The sequence below is a fragment of the Cryptomeria japonica genome, chromosome 2 (genome assembly GCF_030272615.1).
Source record: "Cryptomeria japonica chromosome 2, Sugi_1.0, whole genome shotgun sequence".
Lineage (NCBI taxonomy): Eukaryota > Viridiplantae > Streptophyta > Pinopsida > Cupressales > Cupressaceae > Cryptomeria > Cryptomeria japonica.
The window spans coordinates 238018496-238035604 of record NC_081406.1 but is presented as its reverse complement, the minus strand read 5'-3'; the positions used below and the strand labels follow the sequence as shown (position 1 = coordinate 238035604).

At 36.7% G+C, this 17109-nt stretch overlaps 1 protein-coding gene across 2 annotated transcripts; it reads left to right on the top strand.

Annotated features, from left to right (window-relative positions):
- Positions 1–727: 727 nt before the first annotated feature.
- Positions 728–8311, top strand: LOC131046571 (peroxisomal fatty acid beta-oxidation multifunctional protein MFP2). Of its 2 annotated transcripts, none has more exons than XM_057980333.2 (19): positions 728–746; positions 1021–1161; positions 3057–3128; positions 3306–3368; positions 3455–3511; positions 3669–3736; positions 3907–3988; positions 4232–4287; positions 4412–4714; positions 4919–5005; positions 5113–5287; positions 5547–5668; positions 5804–5967; positions 6219–6473; positions 6567–6688; positions 7042–7163; positions 7282–7430; positions 7650–7788; positions 7901–8311. In XM_057980333.2, the coding sequence occupies exons 2-19, from the start codon at positions 1068–1070 to the stop codon at positions 7934–7936; spliced, it is 2166 nt and encodes a 721-aa protein (XP_057836316.1). In that variant the 5' UTR covers positions 728–746; positions 1021–1067; the 3' UTR covers positions 7937–8311. The 2 variants fall into 2 exon arrangements, with proteins under 2 accessions (XP_057836316.1, XP_057836315.1); XM_057980332.2 differs by lacking the exon at positions 728–746 and adding an exon at positions 886–904.
- Positions 8312–17109: the final 8798 nt, after the last annotated feature.

Sequence of the window (17109 nt, the reverse complement as noted above, 5' to 3'; positions counted from 1 at the left end):
CAATTAATGCCCCTCATTCTACCACCTTCACACCATAAGCTAGTAGAAGACACCATAAAACTTGAGCCTATGCACAATCTATGCACACAATTAATAGTTGCCAAAACCCTCTTGAAACATCTTGACAAAACATACCATCCGAATAATACCGAAGTATAATTACTTCACACACTCCATTTGTTCTTATTATGGTGTCATTTGCCATCATTCCTTCTCCTTAATGAATGACAACTCTTAAAAATATAAATATAATATTAGATTCTACTTAAAATTTATATACAATATATTTAATTAATAAATTATAAATATATAAATGCTATTAAATTTTCATAATTGATGTTAATATTGTATACAAACTTTAAATTTGATTGTGCATAAGATTTTTTAATCATCAACATTTCAAATCACACTACATACTTTAATCTATCATCAAGATGTATGAGAGTTTAAAGAAATGTAATAAATGAACAATAGATCAACATTTCCAATCACCTTCCCGAAAATATTAGAGTTCAAAGAGATTTAAGAAATAAACAATAGAGGAATTAGATCTCTTACATGTGACGTAACCAGCGTTCATGAATACAAAAAGTATCGTTCTCTCTCCAATTAGTAGCCCCAACGTCATTCTGGCAATTAGTTACCTGTCACACGAGCAATAAAAGAGCTATCACGCCATCTCGTATGCAAAAAGCCGAATAAAAACAATATTCAAGCATGGAGACAAACCACCGAATCACAAATTTGTGAGTCTACCAAGATAATTTTTAGTGATCACTGATAAAATGGCAAAAAACCCCATTAGGATAAAAGAACACTCATTTATGTTGGACACGAAAAGTGGGTCCAATTCCAACTAATTTTAGAAAGAAACTAAAATCCACGCCTAGGGAATCGTATTAATGTATCCTCTCTTTACGCATTTCGATGTCTCGATAATGTTGTTTATTTCTTCTTTGCTTTTGAGATCAGTCTCTTTTTGTGTGTATATATAGCTATCTGTCCTGTTAATTTGAGCAGGGCAATTTGATCCTGAGCACCTTTGTGAGGTTGTTGGAAGGAAAAACATGGGACAGGGAAGAGTAGATATGGAGGTGAGGCCTGATGGGGTGGCTCTTGTTACTATTACCAATCCGCCTGTAAATTCTCTCGCAATTCCAGGTACCCTTCTGGTTCACTCTGTTTTTTTTTAATTTTAATAATTTTTTGAATATTGTGGCTATGTGTGATCAAAGATATGCAAACTTCCTATTCAAGCTCTTTTTTGTTGTGGGCATTTGATCAATGGCGTGGATAACCTTCGTGCATGTGTTTTTTGGATTTGTTCTTCTCAGTTTGTATCCATGGTGTAAAAATTATGAACTGGTTATGGTTTATTGGGTGTTTGATTGCCTGCAATTTGTCCATGTTTCAAGTCTATTCATGTTATCTATGGGGTAGACAAGCATATATGCGGAATTTGATTTTTGTGTAGGTTTTCTATGTCGAGTGTAAGAGACAAGAGTGAGCTGTATTTACAGATAATTAAACAAGGAATTTTGCTTGTACTCTGGTGGAACAATTTAGTGAAATTGTGCCGTTAGAGAAGAGATACAGGGAAAAGGCAGAAAATGCCTTACCTAATTTAATTGCTCCTCCTAGGTTGTTGTCGAGGAAGGCATCTAGATCTTATGATAGTTTTTAGGGTTAATTGGAATATTTAATTAAGTTAAAATGATGTTTTCATTTCACTTAGCGCTCCTGCTGAATCTTTGGTGAGAGAATGAAGGATCTTAGTTGTATACAGAGCCTAGATGTCCATCGTTGGCTTTTGATCTTGGTGATGCTTTTGTAAACTACGTGTCCTTCCGTAGCCTATGATCTTGGTTCATAGTTTAAGTGCAATCGCTCAAGAGCTATTAATTACACAAGGTTGGAAGAGTATCTGTTACATGTTAACCATAGTAAAACCCTAAACTAACCAAATTTTATTAACCTAAGAGATCTTTCAGCTTGTTTTTGGTAGGCAGCATGTCCATGAGATTGGATTCTATCCCCAGTCATAGTAAGCGGCATGATTTATCGCTAGCCGTAGGTCTTAAAGATGGTTAACCTCTGCCTATTTGGTGAAAAGATTGTTCTTGATCATTCGGATGAACAATTCGAGAAACTTTTAGGAGGATCAACACCTCAATACCATACAATGCTTGTTTTTTGCCTTATACATCTTGGGTTTACATCTTGGGTTTTATAAACGTGGTTTGAGGTAAGCTTGTATTGTACCTCTAGCATGGACCAGGGTCAATCATAGTTGCGAGGAAACTCCATTACAGGAGCATGGACTGCATCTACGTACCCCTGCCCACAATTTATGGGGACAAAATCTATATATAACATATCTATTTCCTTATTCATCGACTTTGTACCCTAATCTGATTGGTGCTCGCATCCCTGTACTGTAACGAGTACCCCTGTGGTTCTTGGGAACTATGGGCTAAATTCACTCAATTATTGGTACTTCAAATATTTACCCCATACGCTGGAGTTAAGAGTCATGCTATTGCATTGTGGGGGTTTAAACGTGGACCAGGCTCTTACAAGTGATTCCTTGAAGAGGACACTTTTTCTCCTTTGTATATGATCAAAGGGAAATTTTTTCTGGAGAGATCGATTATGTCCATCACTAATCCCAATGATGAGGAGTTTAAATGACATGAAATTGTGATTCAAAGGTCCCTTCTATACAACTTTCTCTGGAAGTTCTCTCTTTCTTTAAGACATTTTGATGTGAGGCTTGATGTGATTGAAACAAACTATGTTTTTGTATTTATTTAACGTTAAAGCTTAGAATCAGTTTCCTGTGAAAAGTCACAAGTTTTTCCATGCAAATGAGGATCTTGTTTCTTAGAGTATAATGTCGGCAACTTAACTCTCTTTTTACTTCTGCAATCCGAAATCTAGTACATGTTTGTGCTTTTAAATTATTAATGCATCTGTTGGGCATCTTATTTGCGTTTTATGCTTTGAACTTTATAAATATAATTATTCTAATGGATATTTATATTTTTTCTTTGCAGTTTTGTTTGGATTGAAAGAGAAATACGAGGAAGCTATGCAAAGATCTGATGTGAAAGCAATAGTCATTATTGGTATAAGCAGAAATGATGATTTAGTCCTGGTTAATTAATTTACTCTCAATGGACTTCTAACTACTGATATGTTATTTGGAACTTTGCAATTGTGTATATGATAATAATGATAACAATAGTATGTCATGTGTATATGTTTGAGGAAGCTGACAGTGGAACATAAATCTTGTCTTACAGGTTCAGGTGGTAAATTCTCTGGGGGTTTTGATATAGGAACACTAGGAAATGTAAAATCTGGAGGTATGAGAAATATGATTTATGTTTAGTTTTCTTTGAGCAAATTTGGAAATTCTTTTTTCTCTGAGTAAAATTATCTGATTACACAGGATCCCTGCCCAGTGGGGAGGAAATTTCAGTGGGACTTATAACTGGATCACTGGAAGGTAAATGTGACCAAATTTGCTGACTACCTTTTTTTAATGACAGGACAAGCTGATTTAGAAGTTATTTTATTTTTTACTTGAAATTTGTACATTAATTTCTTTTTCTTAAAGATCAATTGTGTATTACCGAGATACAATTATTTGTATGAATGTGTAGGTGCAAGGAAACCTTCAGTTGCTGCTATCCAAGGCCTTGCACTTGGTGGTGGACTTGAGATTGCAATGGTATTGATTCATGCTTTTTATTGATATTCATATAGAATACTTTCTAGAAGGGGTTGAATATCTATATAGGTTTGTACACTGGTGAGGCTGTTTAATTTCTATTTTGTTCGTATTTGTTGAAAGGCATCACAAAAAGATAATTCTATCGGTGATGTTGTTTATCCTTGCAGGCTTGTCATGCGCGCATAGCCACACCACAAGCTCAACTTGGGTTACCTGAACTACAACTAGGAGTTATCCCTGGTTTTGGTGGTATGTTGAGCGGGATTTGGTGAATTGAATAATTATTGTTACTGTGGAAAACTTGTTGATACAAAGTTATGTAGGTAATCTGGAATTCTTCATAGATGGTGCTTGTTAGGGACATGCAGTTCTTCAATGAGATTAGACCTCCAATTTTCATCTTTTGTACTGATTTCAGCGGTTCCCTTTAAAATTAAACAAGACTAATTCGGGATCTCCTTCCTTCTAATGATATTGATCTGTTTGATGTAGGCACACAGCGGCTTCCACGCCTTGTCGGCCTCTCAAAAGCACTTGAGATGATGCTTGTAAGATTTTTCTATATTGCCCTCCTTTCATATTAAAGGTTTTCTCTTTGTAATATTTTGGTGGTTTCTTCTTTCGTATCATTTCTTTCCTCAAGTGGTTTCTACATTCAATTTGTCAATGCAGTTATCTAAACCAATCAAATCTGAAGAGGCAAGTGAGTTAGGGCTTGTTGATGCTATAGTACCACCTGCTAAACTGGTGAATACAGCTTGTCGCTGGGCATTAGACATTGCAGAGTTTAGAAGGCCTTGGGTACCCAGCCTTTACCGGACTGACAAGTTAGAACCTCTGGGAGAGGCACGTGAAATCTTAAAATTTACACGAAATCAAGCACAAAAGAGGGCTGCCAATCTCAAACACCCACTTGTTTGCATTGATGTAATTGAAGAGGGTATTACATGTGGACCAATGGCTGGCTTGCGCAAGGTAGGAATGAGTGGGCTTTCACGTATATGTTTTCTTTTTCATTTGTCATAGTCACTGGCTTCTTCACACTCCTCTGGAACTATGGCCAGCAAGTATGGCAGGACAATCATCAATGGTGGCTTGGGAAGAATTTAGAATATAGATCCCAATGACCAATTGAACATTTTACTCAGATTTCTGTTTTTATTTTGGTGTGTTGGGCAGGAAGTGGCTTCTTTTCAAGAGCTTATCAAGTCCGATACTGCCCAGGCATTGATTCACATCTTCTTTGCACAACGTTCAACCTCAAAGGTGATAAACACCATCACAATAGAAAAAGAATTTGTGAGCTTTATGGAAGTGGAATTTTAATTTTTCCACTTATTTTTTGAATTTATAATTGGGAGTTGGTTTTGCAGGTTCCTGGAGTCACAGATATAGGCTTAAAGCCAAGAAAAATAAGAAAAGTAGCTGTTGTTGGTGGGGGTTTGATGGGCTCTGGTATAGCCACAGCGCTAATTCTGAGTGGCTATCCTGTGATCCTTAAAGAAGTAAATAAACAGTTCCTTCAGGCTGGTCTTGACCGAATCAAAGGTCTGAATGTGATGTGATATTTTTCCTCATTGTACTTGCATTTCCTCTTGTTTATCATCCTTTCTACTGTTTTCAGAGGGTGTTCATAGAGTATTGTGACTATGGATTATCTAGCTTCTTTTTTGATAATCAGGATCTGTATGATAAGATTAGCTCTGTGGCAAATTCAGTTACTTTATAGTAGGGGTATTCTACTTGTTTGAATAACCCATCGAGTATGCATTCAACTTGCTTCTTACTTTTGTCTGATTGCTTGCAGCAAACTTACAGAGCCGTGTAAAGAAAGGTAAAATGAGCCAAGAGAAGTTTCAGAAGACATTTTCATTAGTACAAGGAGTTCTTGGCTATGAAAATTTTAGAGATGTGGATATGGTAATCGAAGTAAGTATAATATTCCATTTTGTTTTTGCCAGCTATTACTGAGCGACATCATCTTCTTTTTATTCAAGTGAAAAAACTAAAAGTTTATTACTCGAAGCTGACTGCCTCAAGTGACAATGCATCATTTCTATGCAGGCTGTAATTGAAAAAGTCTCTTTGAAACAACAAATATTTGCTGACCTTGAGAGAAATTGTCCAGCACATTGTGTACTAGCAACAAACACATCTACTATAGACTTAAACCTGATTGGTCAAAATACCAATTCACAGGATCGGGTTGTTGGGGCACACTTTTTCAGGTATTTCTTTTTGTTATAGATCTTATGTGATGAACATCCTTCTTTCACTTTTTCATATTCTGTGTCTTTATGTTTTATGTATTCCTAATTGATATTTATAAAAAATATTTGTTTCATATTTGTGCACATTTTCTCTTAGCTTTTGATGGTCAATCTATAAATGCTTTGTAATGGAAAAGGCTAGCCATTGGATAATTTTATTTTATTCCATTTGAGATGTTTGACTGTTTTATGATAAATTTATGCTGCAGTCCTGCACATGTAATGCCACTTCTGGAAATAGTGCGGGCAGAAAAGACATCACCTCAAGTCATAATTGATCTCATGGATGTTGGAAAAAAGATAAAGAAAACTCCTATAGTGGTTGGAAACTGCACTGGGTTTGCTGTGAACCGCATGTTCTTTCCATACACTCAATCGGCTTTATTGTTGACCGATCTTGGCTTAGATGTATATCAAATTGATAAAGTCATTACTAAGTTTGGAATGCCTATGGGTCCATTTAGGTACCGGCGAAAATTGGATAACTATTTTAGTGCAAACTTTCAAGCATTTGTCCAGGTGACGATGTATTCTAATTCATTTATAATTTTCTGCAGGTTGGCTGATCTTGTTGGTTTTGAGGTTGCAGTAGCAACAGGGATGCAGTATCTAGAGCACTTTCCAGAGCGTGTTTACAAGTCACTATTGATACCATTCATGATAGAAGACAAGAGAGCTGGTAAAAACCTTTTAAGATGTTGACACACACGTAATATGCACAAGCATATGCCACATCCCCTGGAATGACAAAGCTCTGTTACTCAAAGGCAAATTTACATATTAAAAAACCCTTAAAGATTAATGGCACGTGACAATCATGTGAACTAAATTTTCTGAACACATTCAATGACACTGTCTTTACAAAGTCTCAATGGTTGGGTACTGAAGTTTTAGAAGAGCCTAGAACAGAAAACCTTGTTAAAATCAGGTTTCCATAAACTGAATACTCAATATGTTCCAAATTTAGCTTATGACAAATTTGAATCACGTTATTTGAAAAAAGTAATTTATTAAGGTTATTTGCTTTTTCAGGAGAGAGGACACGTAAAGGCTTCTATTTGTATGATGATCGACGTAAAGCTCAACCAGACCCTGAAATCAAGAAGTATATCGAGAAGTCAAGGAAAATGGCAGGCTTGATAACTGATGGCAAGGTATTATTATTTCTACTGTAATGTGCTTTTGCGATCGTTTCAATTTTGTTTGGATGATCACAACTAGGAATTAATTGACACTGTACGTGGTCTTTTTTTTTTTTGTGTGTGTGTACAGGGCATCTCCTTGACAGAGAAGGATATTATTGAAATGGTTTTCTTTCCTGTTGTCAATGAAGCTTGTCGTGTTCTAGATGAGGGAATAGCAGTTCAAGCCTCAGATCTTGATATTGCATCCGTCATGGGCATGGGATTCCCACCCTACAGGTATGTCAAAGACCCCTGTATTCCCCCACTTTTTTTTGCATTATATTGTCGACATTATGGTATTTTCCTCATATGGGTTGTAAAAGTGGATGAGGCTGATTATGATCAAAGTCGGGGAATTCCTCCAGGGGTACTTTTAGTGATTTACTTATATTTTAATTTAAAGAGTAATATATTTTTTCATTATTCCAAGTAGTACTAAAATAGTGTTTGCTACAGGGGTGGTCTTATTTTCTGGGCAGATTCCATTGGATCAGATTATATTTATAAAAAACTAAAGATCTGGTCCGAGTCATATGGTGGTTTCTTTAAACCTTGTGCCTATTTGGAAGAAAGAGCTGCAAACAATGCCAAGCTGGTGAGAAGAATATTTTTTGTTCTTTCTTCTTTTCCTTTGACAAGATTATTTTTCACCTAGTCTGTAAAATTCCTTTACAAGATTATGTCTCATTGGTGCAAACTGAATGCAGAGTTCCCCGGGGAAAAGTGTGAAGTCCCGATTATAAGAATGGACAATAAAATGAGGATCTTGTCAAAATTGCTTGATGAAGATCCTTTGTAAGAGCAACATCTAGTTTTAATCAGCTTTTCGTGTCTTCATACCACATTTATTATCAAGCAATGGTACGTGGCTTACGGAATTGTCTTGGGCTACTTGGGATAGGGGGTGGATAAGAATTTTGCAACAGAGTTTTTTCAAGCATTATGATTATCATACAAATTTTGCGGTATGATACATGGTTAAGCATGACTAGTAGGGAATAATTCTGGAAATAATTGTTTTCATTGCATACCAATTTAATTTTACTCAATAATGTTTAAGTGATATGAATCTATCTTCTAAGAAACAAAAGGCTTATGAGAGGAGAGGTTGCAAATCATACTTCTAGCAAATTATATTTGTTTTTTTGACACCTAGCTTGTATTTTTGTCAAGAGTAACGTATATTGCAAAATGGATTGCTTGAACTAAAAGGTTGCTGTTTCTTATACATGTTAGACTGTCAACACCTTTGCCTACAATTGCCTTATAAATTTGTACTATATACAGTAGACTCTAGAGAGCATCATAAGATGGCATACGATTTTTTACGTGAAATCGATCACCTGTATTTCCTTCCAGCCTATTGGATTCTGTTGTGTCATGTAGAAGAGTAGATTAGTTAACCTAGTCACATGATTCAGCAAGACCTTGATCCACTTGGGCCTGTATAAAAATTTCTGCAGACTACTGTAATTAACGGAAGTTTTGGCTATAGTAAGAGCAAAAGTAATACCAGCCTCTCTGATCACAGAAAGTAAATCTATATTATTATCATAAATTGTTTTACATGAATTATCTGATTTCTCCAGTGTACAAATAGTCAGTTTTATCACCTTTGGAAGATAGACGTCAGGTATCAATGGTTCCCCAGCCTTTGTTTGGACGTAGATATTGAACATTTTTTCAGTCTCAAGAGGTTGTTGGATACCTATTTATCGCAATCACCTATTGCAAGTATTCGCTGGGTACCTGATGTATGTGCCTACTAATTGATTTTTGGGAAGATTAGAAAGGTATTCTTTGGTTTTGTTGCAGATATCTGCTCCATACCACAAAGCCCAACTATACTCCTCGCAGGCTTGTTTTTAAGTGGGCAAAGAGTAGGATAAGGAACTTTGGAATGAAATGAACTATATATTTAATAATACTCTACATATGTAACAAAAACATGTTGATGGGTCTTTGGAAAACATGTTGATGGGTCTTTGGAAAACAGTAAGGCTTGATAGTCATCTCCACATAGGGGAAGAGCACCAGAGCACCAGTTACCGCCCTCTTTGGAAAACAGCAAGGCTTGCTAGTCAAGAGTAGAGACAAAAGCATCTCCACATAGGGGAAGAGAGACAAAAGCATCTCCACATAGGGGAAGAGCACCAGGTACCGCCCATGTTCCAATTACCGTTCATTCCTTGTTCTCCTAGCTCCCAATTGTTAACTTTATAGAAACAAATAAAATGATAACTAAAAATCTATTAATAGATTTCACATGTCTTTAAATAGGTATCTGGGACACTTTGAAATGACATTTTTTTTGACCTTGCATGCATAACAGATTTCACATAATGTCGTTACTATCAGAAGTTGGAATAATATCTATACGTAGTTAAGTTGCATACGGAAATAAAAAATTGTCAAAATCTGATGTATGCCTCCTCTAATGAAATTATAATTGTCCTAAGCAGGCGGCCTTATAAGCATTTGATCAAGCAAATTGATCAGGCAAGAAGAAAAGCCGAGCAAGAAAATCTGGTGAAAGCCTCGGAAACAACATCATCGCTCATTCGGGTCATTCGGGTTGTTGCTAGAAATAGAAAAGTCGCCATCATCAATCCTCACGAAACGTCTATTACAAGATTCGATGAACTTTAGGAGTCTTCTCACGGTTAGAAAATTAAGATAGGATGTTTGTTGGGGATTACAACTAGAAAAATTTACTTAGGATCCTAGGCGGATGCATCATGAGTTGATGTGATATGAATCTTCACTTTGTCTTCATGATGCCAATTAGAAAGAGTTAGAAGGTCTAGGATTATTGAGTAGATTTAGGAGCGTGACTTTTGATATGAAACCGAGAGGTTTGGGCAGCCCTTGTCTTAGCATGTTCAAGGGATTATTATGAGGCGACTTGTTTTTACTATCATAAAGACCTAATATGTCTATATGAATGTTGAACTGATCCGATTCGTGGCTGGAATTAGAAGACGATCTTGCACATTAGTTATTGAAACATGATTTCAAGGTTGTGCTAATGGATAGTAGGGTAGCTAGGAAGTTAGAGCAATAAAAAAGCTTTCTATAAAATTTTTAAAATCTGATTTAATTGTTATAAAGAGAATGTAGAAATATATTTAAAAATAAAATAAATTAAAAATTTTGCACAAAGATTTACAGTAGGAAACTCTTTTAGAAGTCACTCACCAAAATAGTTCGATTTATTGATGAAATTTTTTCAAGCTTACAATATACTCATCGAACGCCCCTTCACAAGGGCTTACACAAGAAGGGATAATTTTGGTAGCATTTCGATAACATTTTGGTGTATTAATAAGCTTTCAACATACAAATTACTACATCAAATGTTACAATATATATACGAACACAATACAAGATATACCACAAATGGTAGTGTAAACCAAGTGTTCATATTATGACATAAATGGTATTGTAATTTAAGTGTTAATTTTACGAGTCAAAACTAGATGAAAAAGGTGGTTATATAGATAAAAAAATAACTCATAAAAGTGGAGGAACAAATTCCCACACCTTCCACACAAGAAAAACCTCCAAGAATATTATGCAACTCTCACCTTGTATAGAATCTTGGCATGATTTGTTATGGATGTTGGTTATCACATTCAAAGTAACCTCTCGTATTTTTGGCTCTTCTATAGAAAATCTTTTGAAAATTATAATGCATTTTTCAAAGCATTGATTTGTGACATGAGCAGCATCAAGTCAAAATCTGTTGCTCCATTTTGGTCAAACAAGATTATCTAATAATAAATATTATAAACAATGTCAAATAATTATAAAAAAATGTTAAATAACAAGTTAATAAAGATACAAATTTATAAGGTTGATACACCTATTTTTGAGCATAATTATTATTAATATTATAGACAATGCCAAATGATTACAAGAAAAAAAAAAAAAAATTTAAGAAAATTTTGTAGGGTTGACATTGAATATTCCAACATTCTCTCATTTGTCAAATGCCTTGCAAAAGTTAGGGGAACAATATCATCACATGATCAATTGTTAGGGGTCAAAAAAAAACTTCAAGATTTTTTTTCCTATTAAATATAAAAAATTGCCAAGTACAAGCATATACTTTGTATCAACTACCTCTATATGACTCTACCTATACATGATTGTGCATGTTCATGAACTACAAATTTAGTACAAATACTCAAACATGACTTAGGTTGTTCATGATATACATTATACAAAATATAATGCAGGAGCATCCTCGATTGATGACCAATCTTGCATCAACCAAAAACATTTCCTTTCTTGTTTAGTTCTTTGTGCAGTTTCAGTATTCTTACTGGTTTGTACCGGTAGTTGCTTGTTCTTCGTGGCAAATCTTGCTTGCAATTTCCTAGTGGTTTCATGTGGTTGATTTCAGATTTTTGGCTCATTTGGGTTCTTCTTTGGTTAGTTATCGCTTCTGGTTGGTTGTTTCTGGGTTCCCGAGACAATTCTTGTGCTTATTGGTTGGTTTTCCTTTAATACCGACGTGATTCTTGGCGTGTGGATCCATCTTGGGGTCTTGTCTGATGTTCTTTGGCATGTGGCCGACCTTCTTGTTGAACCGTATCACTTGGTTGTTATTTTTCGGAAGAATTTCTTAAATCTTAGGGCCAAGCTAATTACATGTTTTATTTTCCTGCATTGGTGAATGTAATCTTTTGAGGCTGACCTAGATATGTTCCGATGGGTATAAATATGATGTTATGTAATCATTTGTGGGGGCAGAGGAAGTAGAACTTGGAATAAGGATTGAGATTTGCATGTGGTGATCTGGTTGATCTTTAGAGTCTCGATTGGGTTGTTTCTGGCTTGAAGCTTGCATGTAACTGGTTAACTACCGGATGTTCTTTGATGATAATCTGATTATTATCAGATGATTGCTGAAAGTTTTATGTTTTGAATATGATCTGTTTATATGAATTTGTTATGTATTCTTGCTGTTTGCATTGTGTCTCTCTCGCTGCATAAGCCGGTTGACTCTTCTGAGGGTTTTTTACTAGTTATGGCTGCATCAATTGGTATCAGAGTTGGTTATGGACCGGCTGATGGAAGAGTCATTTGCGAACATTGAAGCATTCCTTGAGGTGGATAGATCGTCGATTGGAGGCAGGCTGCGTGTGTGTTCAATAGATCGTTGAGGGGAGGCAATTGAAACCGGTAGTCAGATCGTCGAGTTGAGGCAGTTCACCAGAGTGGAAGGAGAGATGCTACTGAGGAGAACAAACCCCCGTAGGGTAGAGAAGATGATGGAAGACTTCAAAAATGAAGTGAGGAATGAAATCCGAAATGCTTTGGCTGGTTTGCGAAGAAACCCTGACTCTGAGGATGAGTATGAAGAAGCCGGTGAAGAGCTTGAGGAAGCTGAAGGACTGAAAGATGAGAGAGAGGAAAGATTCCTAAGAGCACTGGCGCAAGCAAGTAAAGTGCATAAAGTTGAGGTTTCTAACTTTTTCGGAACGCTGAACTTAGAGGATCTGATCGATTGGATCAGAGAGTTGGAAGACTATTTTGAGTTTGAGGATGTCAAGGACCCGCAGAGAGTCCGGTTGGCACAGACCAAGTTGAAAGGGCATGCTGCCTTGTGGTGCAAAGAGTTGCAGAAAGATAGAGTGGAGAATGGTGAATTGAAGATCACCCGGTGGAGACAGATGGTTGCAAGATTGAAGGCCAAGTTCATATCGGGAGACTATGAATTGGAGTTGTTCAAGAAGTTGCAGAACTTGAAACATAGAAACATGACTGTGAAGGAATATGCTGAAGAATTCTATAAGGTGGTAATCTGATTTGGACATAGAGAGATGGACAGAGAAAAGGTGGTGAGGTACATCAATGGGTTTGCTTTTAGCATTCAAGATGAGATGAGTATGTTGAAGGTTTCAACAATTGAAGAAGCTTACCAGTATGCTTTGAAGGTTGAGGATAAGGTGAGAAGAAGACAACCGAATAAGGGAAGGAGAAATTCAAGATGAATGATAGTATGAAGAAATCGGTTGAAGAAGAGGAGTCAAAACCTAAGTGGAGTAAAGAACTGGAGCGGAAGACACCAAGGAAGGGTAGCAGCAATACCGATAGAGAATTTCTTGGAAAATGTTTCAAGTGTGGAGAAACCGGACATAGATCCTATGAATGCAAGAAATGAATGGCAAGAAGTTGTGTGGCAAGTGAAGAATCGGATGGTAGTGGATCTAACTGTGCACCGGAGCAAGGAGAATCTCTTATGTTCAGAAGAAAGGATACCGGATCTACTCAGAGGAGTCGTCTTTTCCAGACTGTATGCAAACCAGGTGGTAAGTGCTGCAAGGCCATTATAGATAGTGGAAGTACTGATAATTTAGTATTTGAGGAGATGGTTGAGAAGCTTGGGTTGAAGAGGCTTGAGCATCCTTATCCTTATGAGGTAAGTTGGTTACAAGATGATCAGAAGGTAGATATAAATGAGCAGTGTTGGGTGAGTTTCAATATTGGGCCTTTCAGAGATGAAGTTTTATGTGATATTGTGTCAATGAATGTTTGTTATGCCTTGTTGGGAAAACCTTGACAGTATAATAGAGGAGCTATTTATGACTGTAGAAGAAACCTAGCTACTATTGAAAAGGATGGGCAAAAGTTCACACTGATTTCTTTGAAGGAGAAAGAGAAGGAGGTGAAGAATTTGAGTCCTGAGAAAAGTTGTAGGAAACTGGTGGCAGAGGTTATACCGAAAGGTTTGAAAGAACCGGTGGTAGAGGTTATACCGGAAGGTTTGACATAACTGGTTGCAGAGGTTATACCGAAGGTTTTGAAGAAAGATCTGATAGAACCAGTTGCAAAGATTATATCGAAGGGTGACATGAGTTGGCAGAAGGATCTGACAGATGAGTCTGATGGACAGATGGAATCGGATGACAGGGAGTTGATGGTAACAAACCGAATAAGGTCTTGTGGCAGAACCAAATAAGAATTGTAGAAACAAAGGCAATGTGCAAATTTGAAGCAAAGAAAGAAAAACAAAGAGAGTCATAGGTTAGAGAAGCCGGTTGAAGCACCGGGAGAGATAGAGCAGAGATTGACAGATAAAGAATATGTTTGGATTAAAAATGAGCATGTGATCTTCATTCCAAATCCTTTTAGATGTTCATGAGTTGCCTCTCATGGAACATCTTTTACTACCTTGGTTGTTTGATGCAGGAGCATTCTTGGTCGATGAGCAATCTTACATCAACCAAAAATATTTCCTTTCTTGTTTAGTTCTTTGTGCAGTTTCAGTATTCTTACCGATATGTACCGGTAGTTGCTTGTTCTTCGTGGAAGATCTTGTTTGCAGTTTCTTGGCGGTTTCATGTGGTTGATTCCAGAATTCTGGCTCATTTGGGTTCTTCTTCGGTCAGTTATTGCTTTCGGTTGGCTGTTTCTGGGTTCCCGGGACGGTTCTTGTGCTTACCGGTTGGTTTTCCTTCATTACTAGGGCGATTCTTGGCATGTGGATCCATCTTGGGGTCTTGTTTGATGTTCTTTGGCGTGTGGCCGACCTTCCTGTTGAACCACATCACTTGGTTGTTATTTTCCAGAAGGATTTCTTAAATCTTAGGGCCGACCTAATTACACGTTTCATTTTCCTGCATTGGTGAATGTAATCTTTTGAGGCCGACCCAGATATGTTCCGGTGGGTATAAATATGATGTTATGTAATCATTTGTGGGGGTAGAATAAGTAGAACTTGGAATAAAGATTGAGATTTGCATGTGGTGATCTGGTTGATCTTTAGAGTCCCAGTTGGGCTATTTCTGGCTTGAAGCCTGCATGTAATTGGTTAACTACCAGATGCTCTTTGATGATAATCTAATGATTACCGGATGATTGCCGGAAGTTCTATGGCTTGAATTTGATATGTTTATATGAATTTGTTATGTTTTCTTGCTGTTTGCATTGTGTCTCTCTTGCTGCATAAGCCGGTTGACTCTTCTAAGGGTTTTTATCGGTTATGGTTGCATCAAAATCTCATTTAGCACGACTATATACAACTACTGCCACTTCATAATAATATCCAGATCATAGAACTCTACCCATGCTACCTAGCCACTGGGTCCCTCCATCCAATGCAGTTACTTTCCCCACTTGTTTGAATCCAAAATGGATGAGTGACCATCGCTACTAGTGCATCCTTTGCTGCTTATACATGCACCTCTCCATCTTTCTGCTTGTCCTCTTTTTTTTTTTTTTTTTGTCTTTTTTTTGTCAATTGATCTCTCCAACAAAGTTTTCCTACCCTTCCACAAATGGTGTCCTCTCTATGATCGTCTTGGTCCACAAGAAACCATGAGATATCTCTTGGGTGAACATTCTGATGGACCCATCTTATAACAACTTCTCAAACTTCTTTTTGGCTATCCACATTATGACTGAATCTTACATGTTCACATCATGAAATATGAGTCTCCTTAGAGACTCAGTATGTGCTCTGTCTCTACCTCTAAACAAACTATCATTCCTAAATTTCTAGATTTGCCATAGAATTTCAGTAGAAAGAATAAACCAAAATAAATTGTAATCTTTCTTGTGACCATGAAAATAACCAAAAATCACATCACATAGATCCACATTTTTTAGAGTTGCCAACAAAAGAGAGGCCAAATAAGTTCCATATTTCATAGACACAAAGGCAGTCAAAAAAATATGTCAGAGTGTATTTTTTCTGCACTAGAGACAATCATTGAAATCACCATTAGATGCCCTTAGAGGTAGCTTATGAAGGATAACGAGACATTTAAAGTATTTTTTATTAGGTTCAAAGGGGCTACTCCATAGTGAATAAAAAACAACTTGTCACTTATGGAAGGAACAATCTAGATGCCACGGGTTATTAAGATAGGAGAATATCTCATCATTATCAGTTAGGAAGTTGTAAATAGACTTGGCTTTAGCATTGGGCAAAGAGATAGGAGAATATCTCATCATTATCAGTTAGGAAGTTATAAATAGACTTGGCTTTAGCATTGGGAAAAGGGGTACCATCAGGCCATTTATAAGACATAAATCTGGAGTAGGCAACAGAGCATGATTTAGGCAGGGAGAGGGAGGAGCGGGCATCTCTAAGCATAGTCTCCACTTAATGTTTGGTAGCCCAAATTGATGACTAAGCTTAGCCCAAATTTTTAAATTCCCTTCCTTGATGATATTTGTGAAGAATTTAATGCCTTTGACATTCTAGTTTTTAGCAGAACAACCTTGGATTAGGGCTAGAGGCTTGTCCCTATGAAATAGATTCCACTAGATAGATTTATCACCACAGATTTTATTGCCTCCACAACCCAACCCATTATGGGTAATTAGTTTCTTGACACACTCTCATTCTTTCCAAATGGATCTGAACATACTAGATCTAGTTGGAATGATGGGGAAATGGGGAAATTAGGTTCTTCCATGAGCCAAATTTATTAGGAGTAACATTGGAAATGTTGTTTCTAATCAACACTTTCCATGGTTCTTCTCCCTGAAGTGACTTGAAGATCCATTTGGTAGCTAGTGCCATACCTTGTAGCTTAAGGTCTTTTAGACCCAAACCACCCTTGCCCTTATTCATGGTGCACCATTTCCATTTTACAAGTGGACCTTCTTATTCTCTTTTCCATCAGACCATAAATTTTTTAATGTCATTAAATTGACAGTTTTCGAACAACCATGTAGATGCATAGTAGATATTTTATGAATAAATTAAAGGATCTTTAGATAGACCTTAACTCTCCCAACAATGGATAAATAGTTCTTATTCCACTTCCTGAGTTTCTTATCAATTTTCTTTTTAATCCAACTCTACATATCCTTCAAGTTAGGGTTAACAACAAACATGATCCCAAGGTGCCTTACTTGGTGGTTGGGAACCCCCATAAGAAACCGTATTTACAGA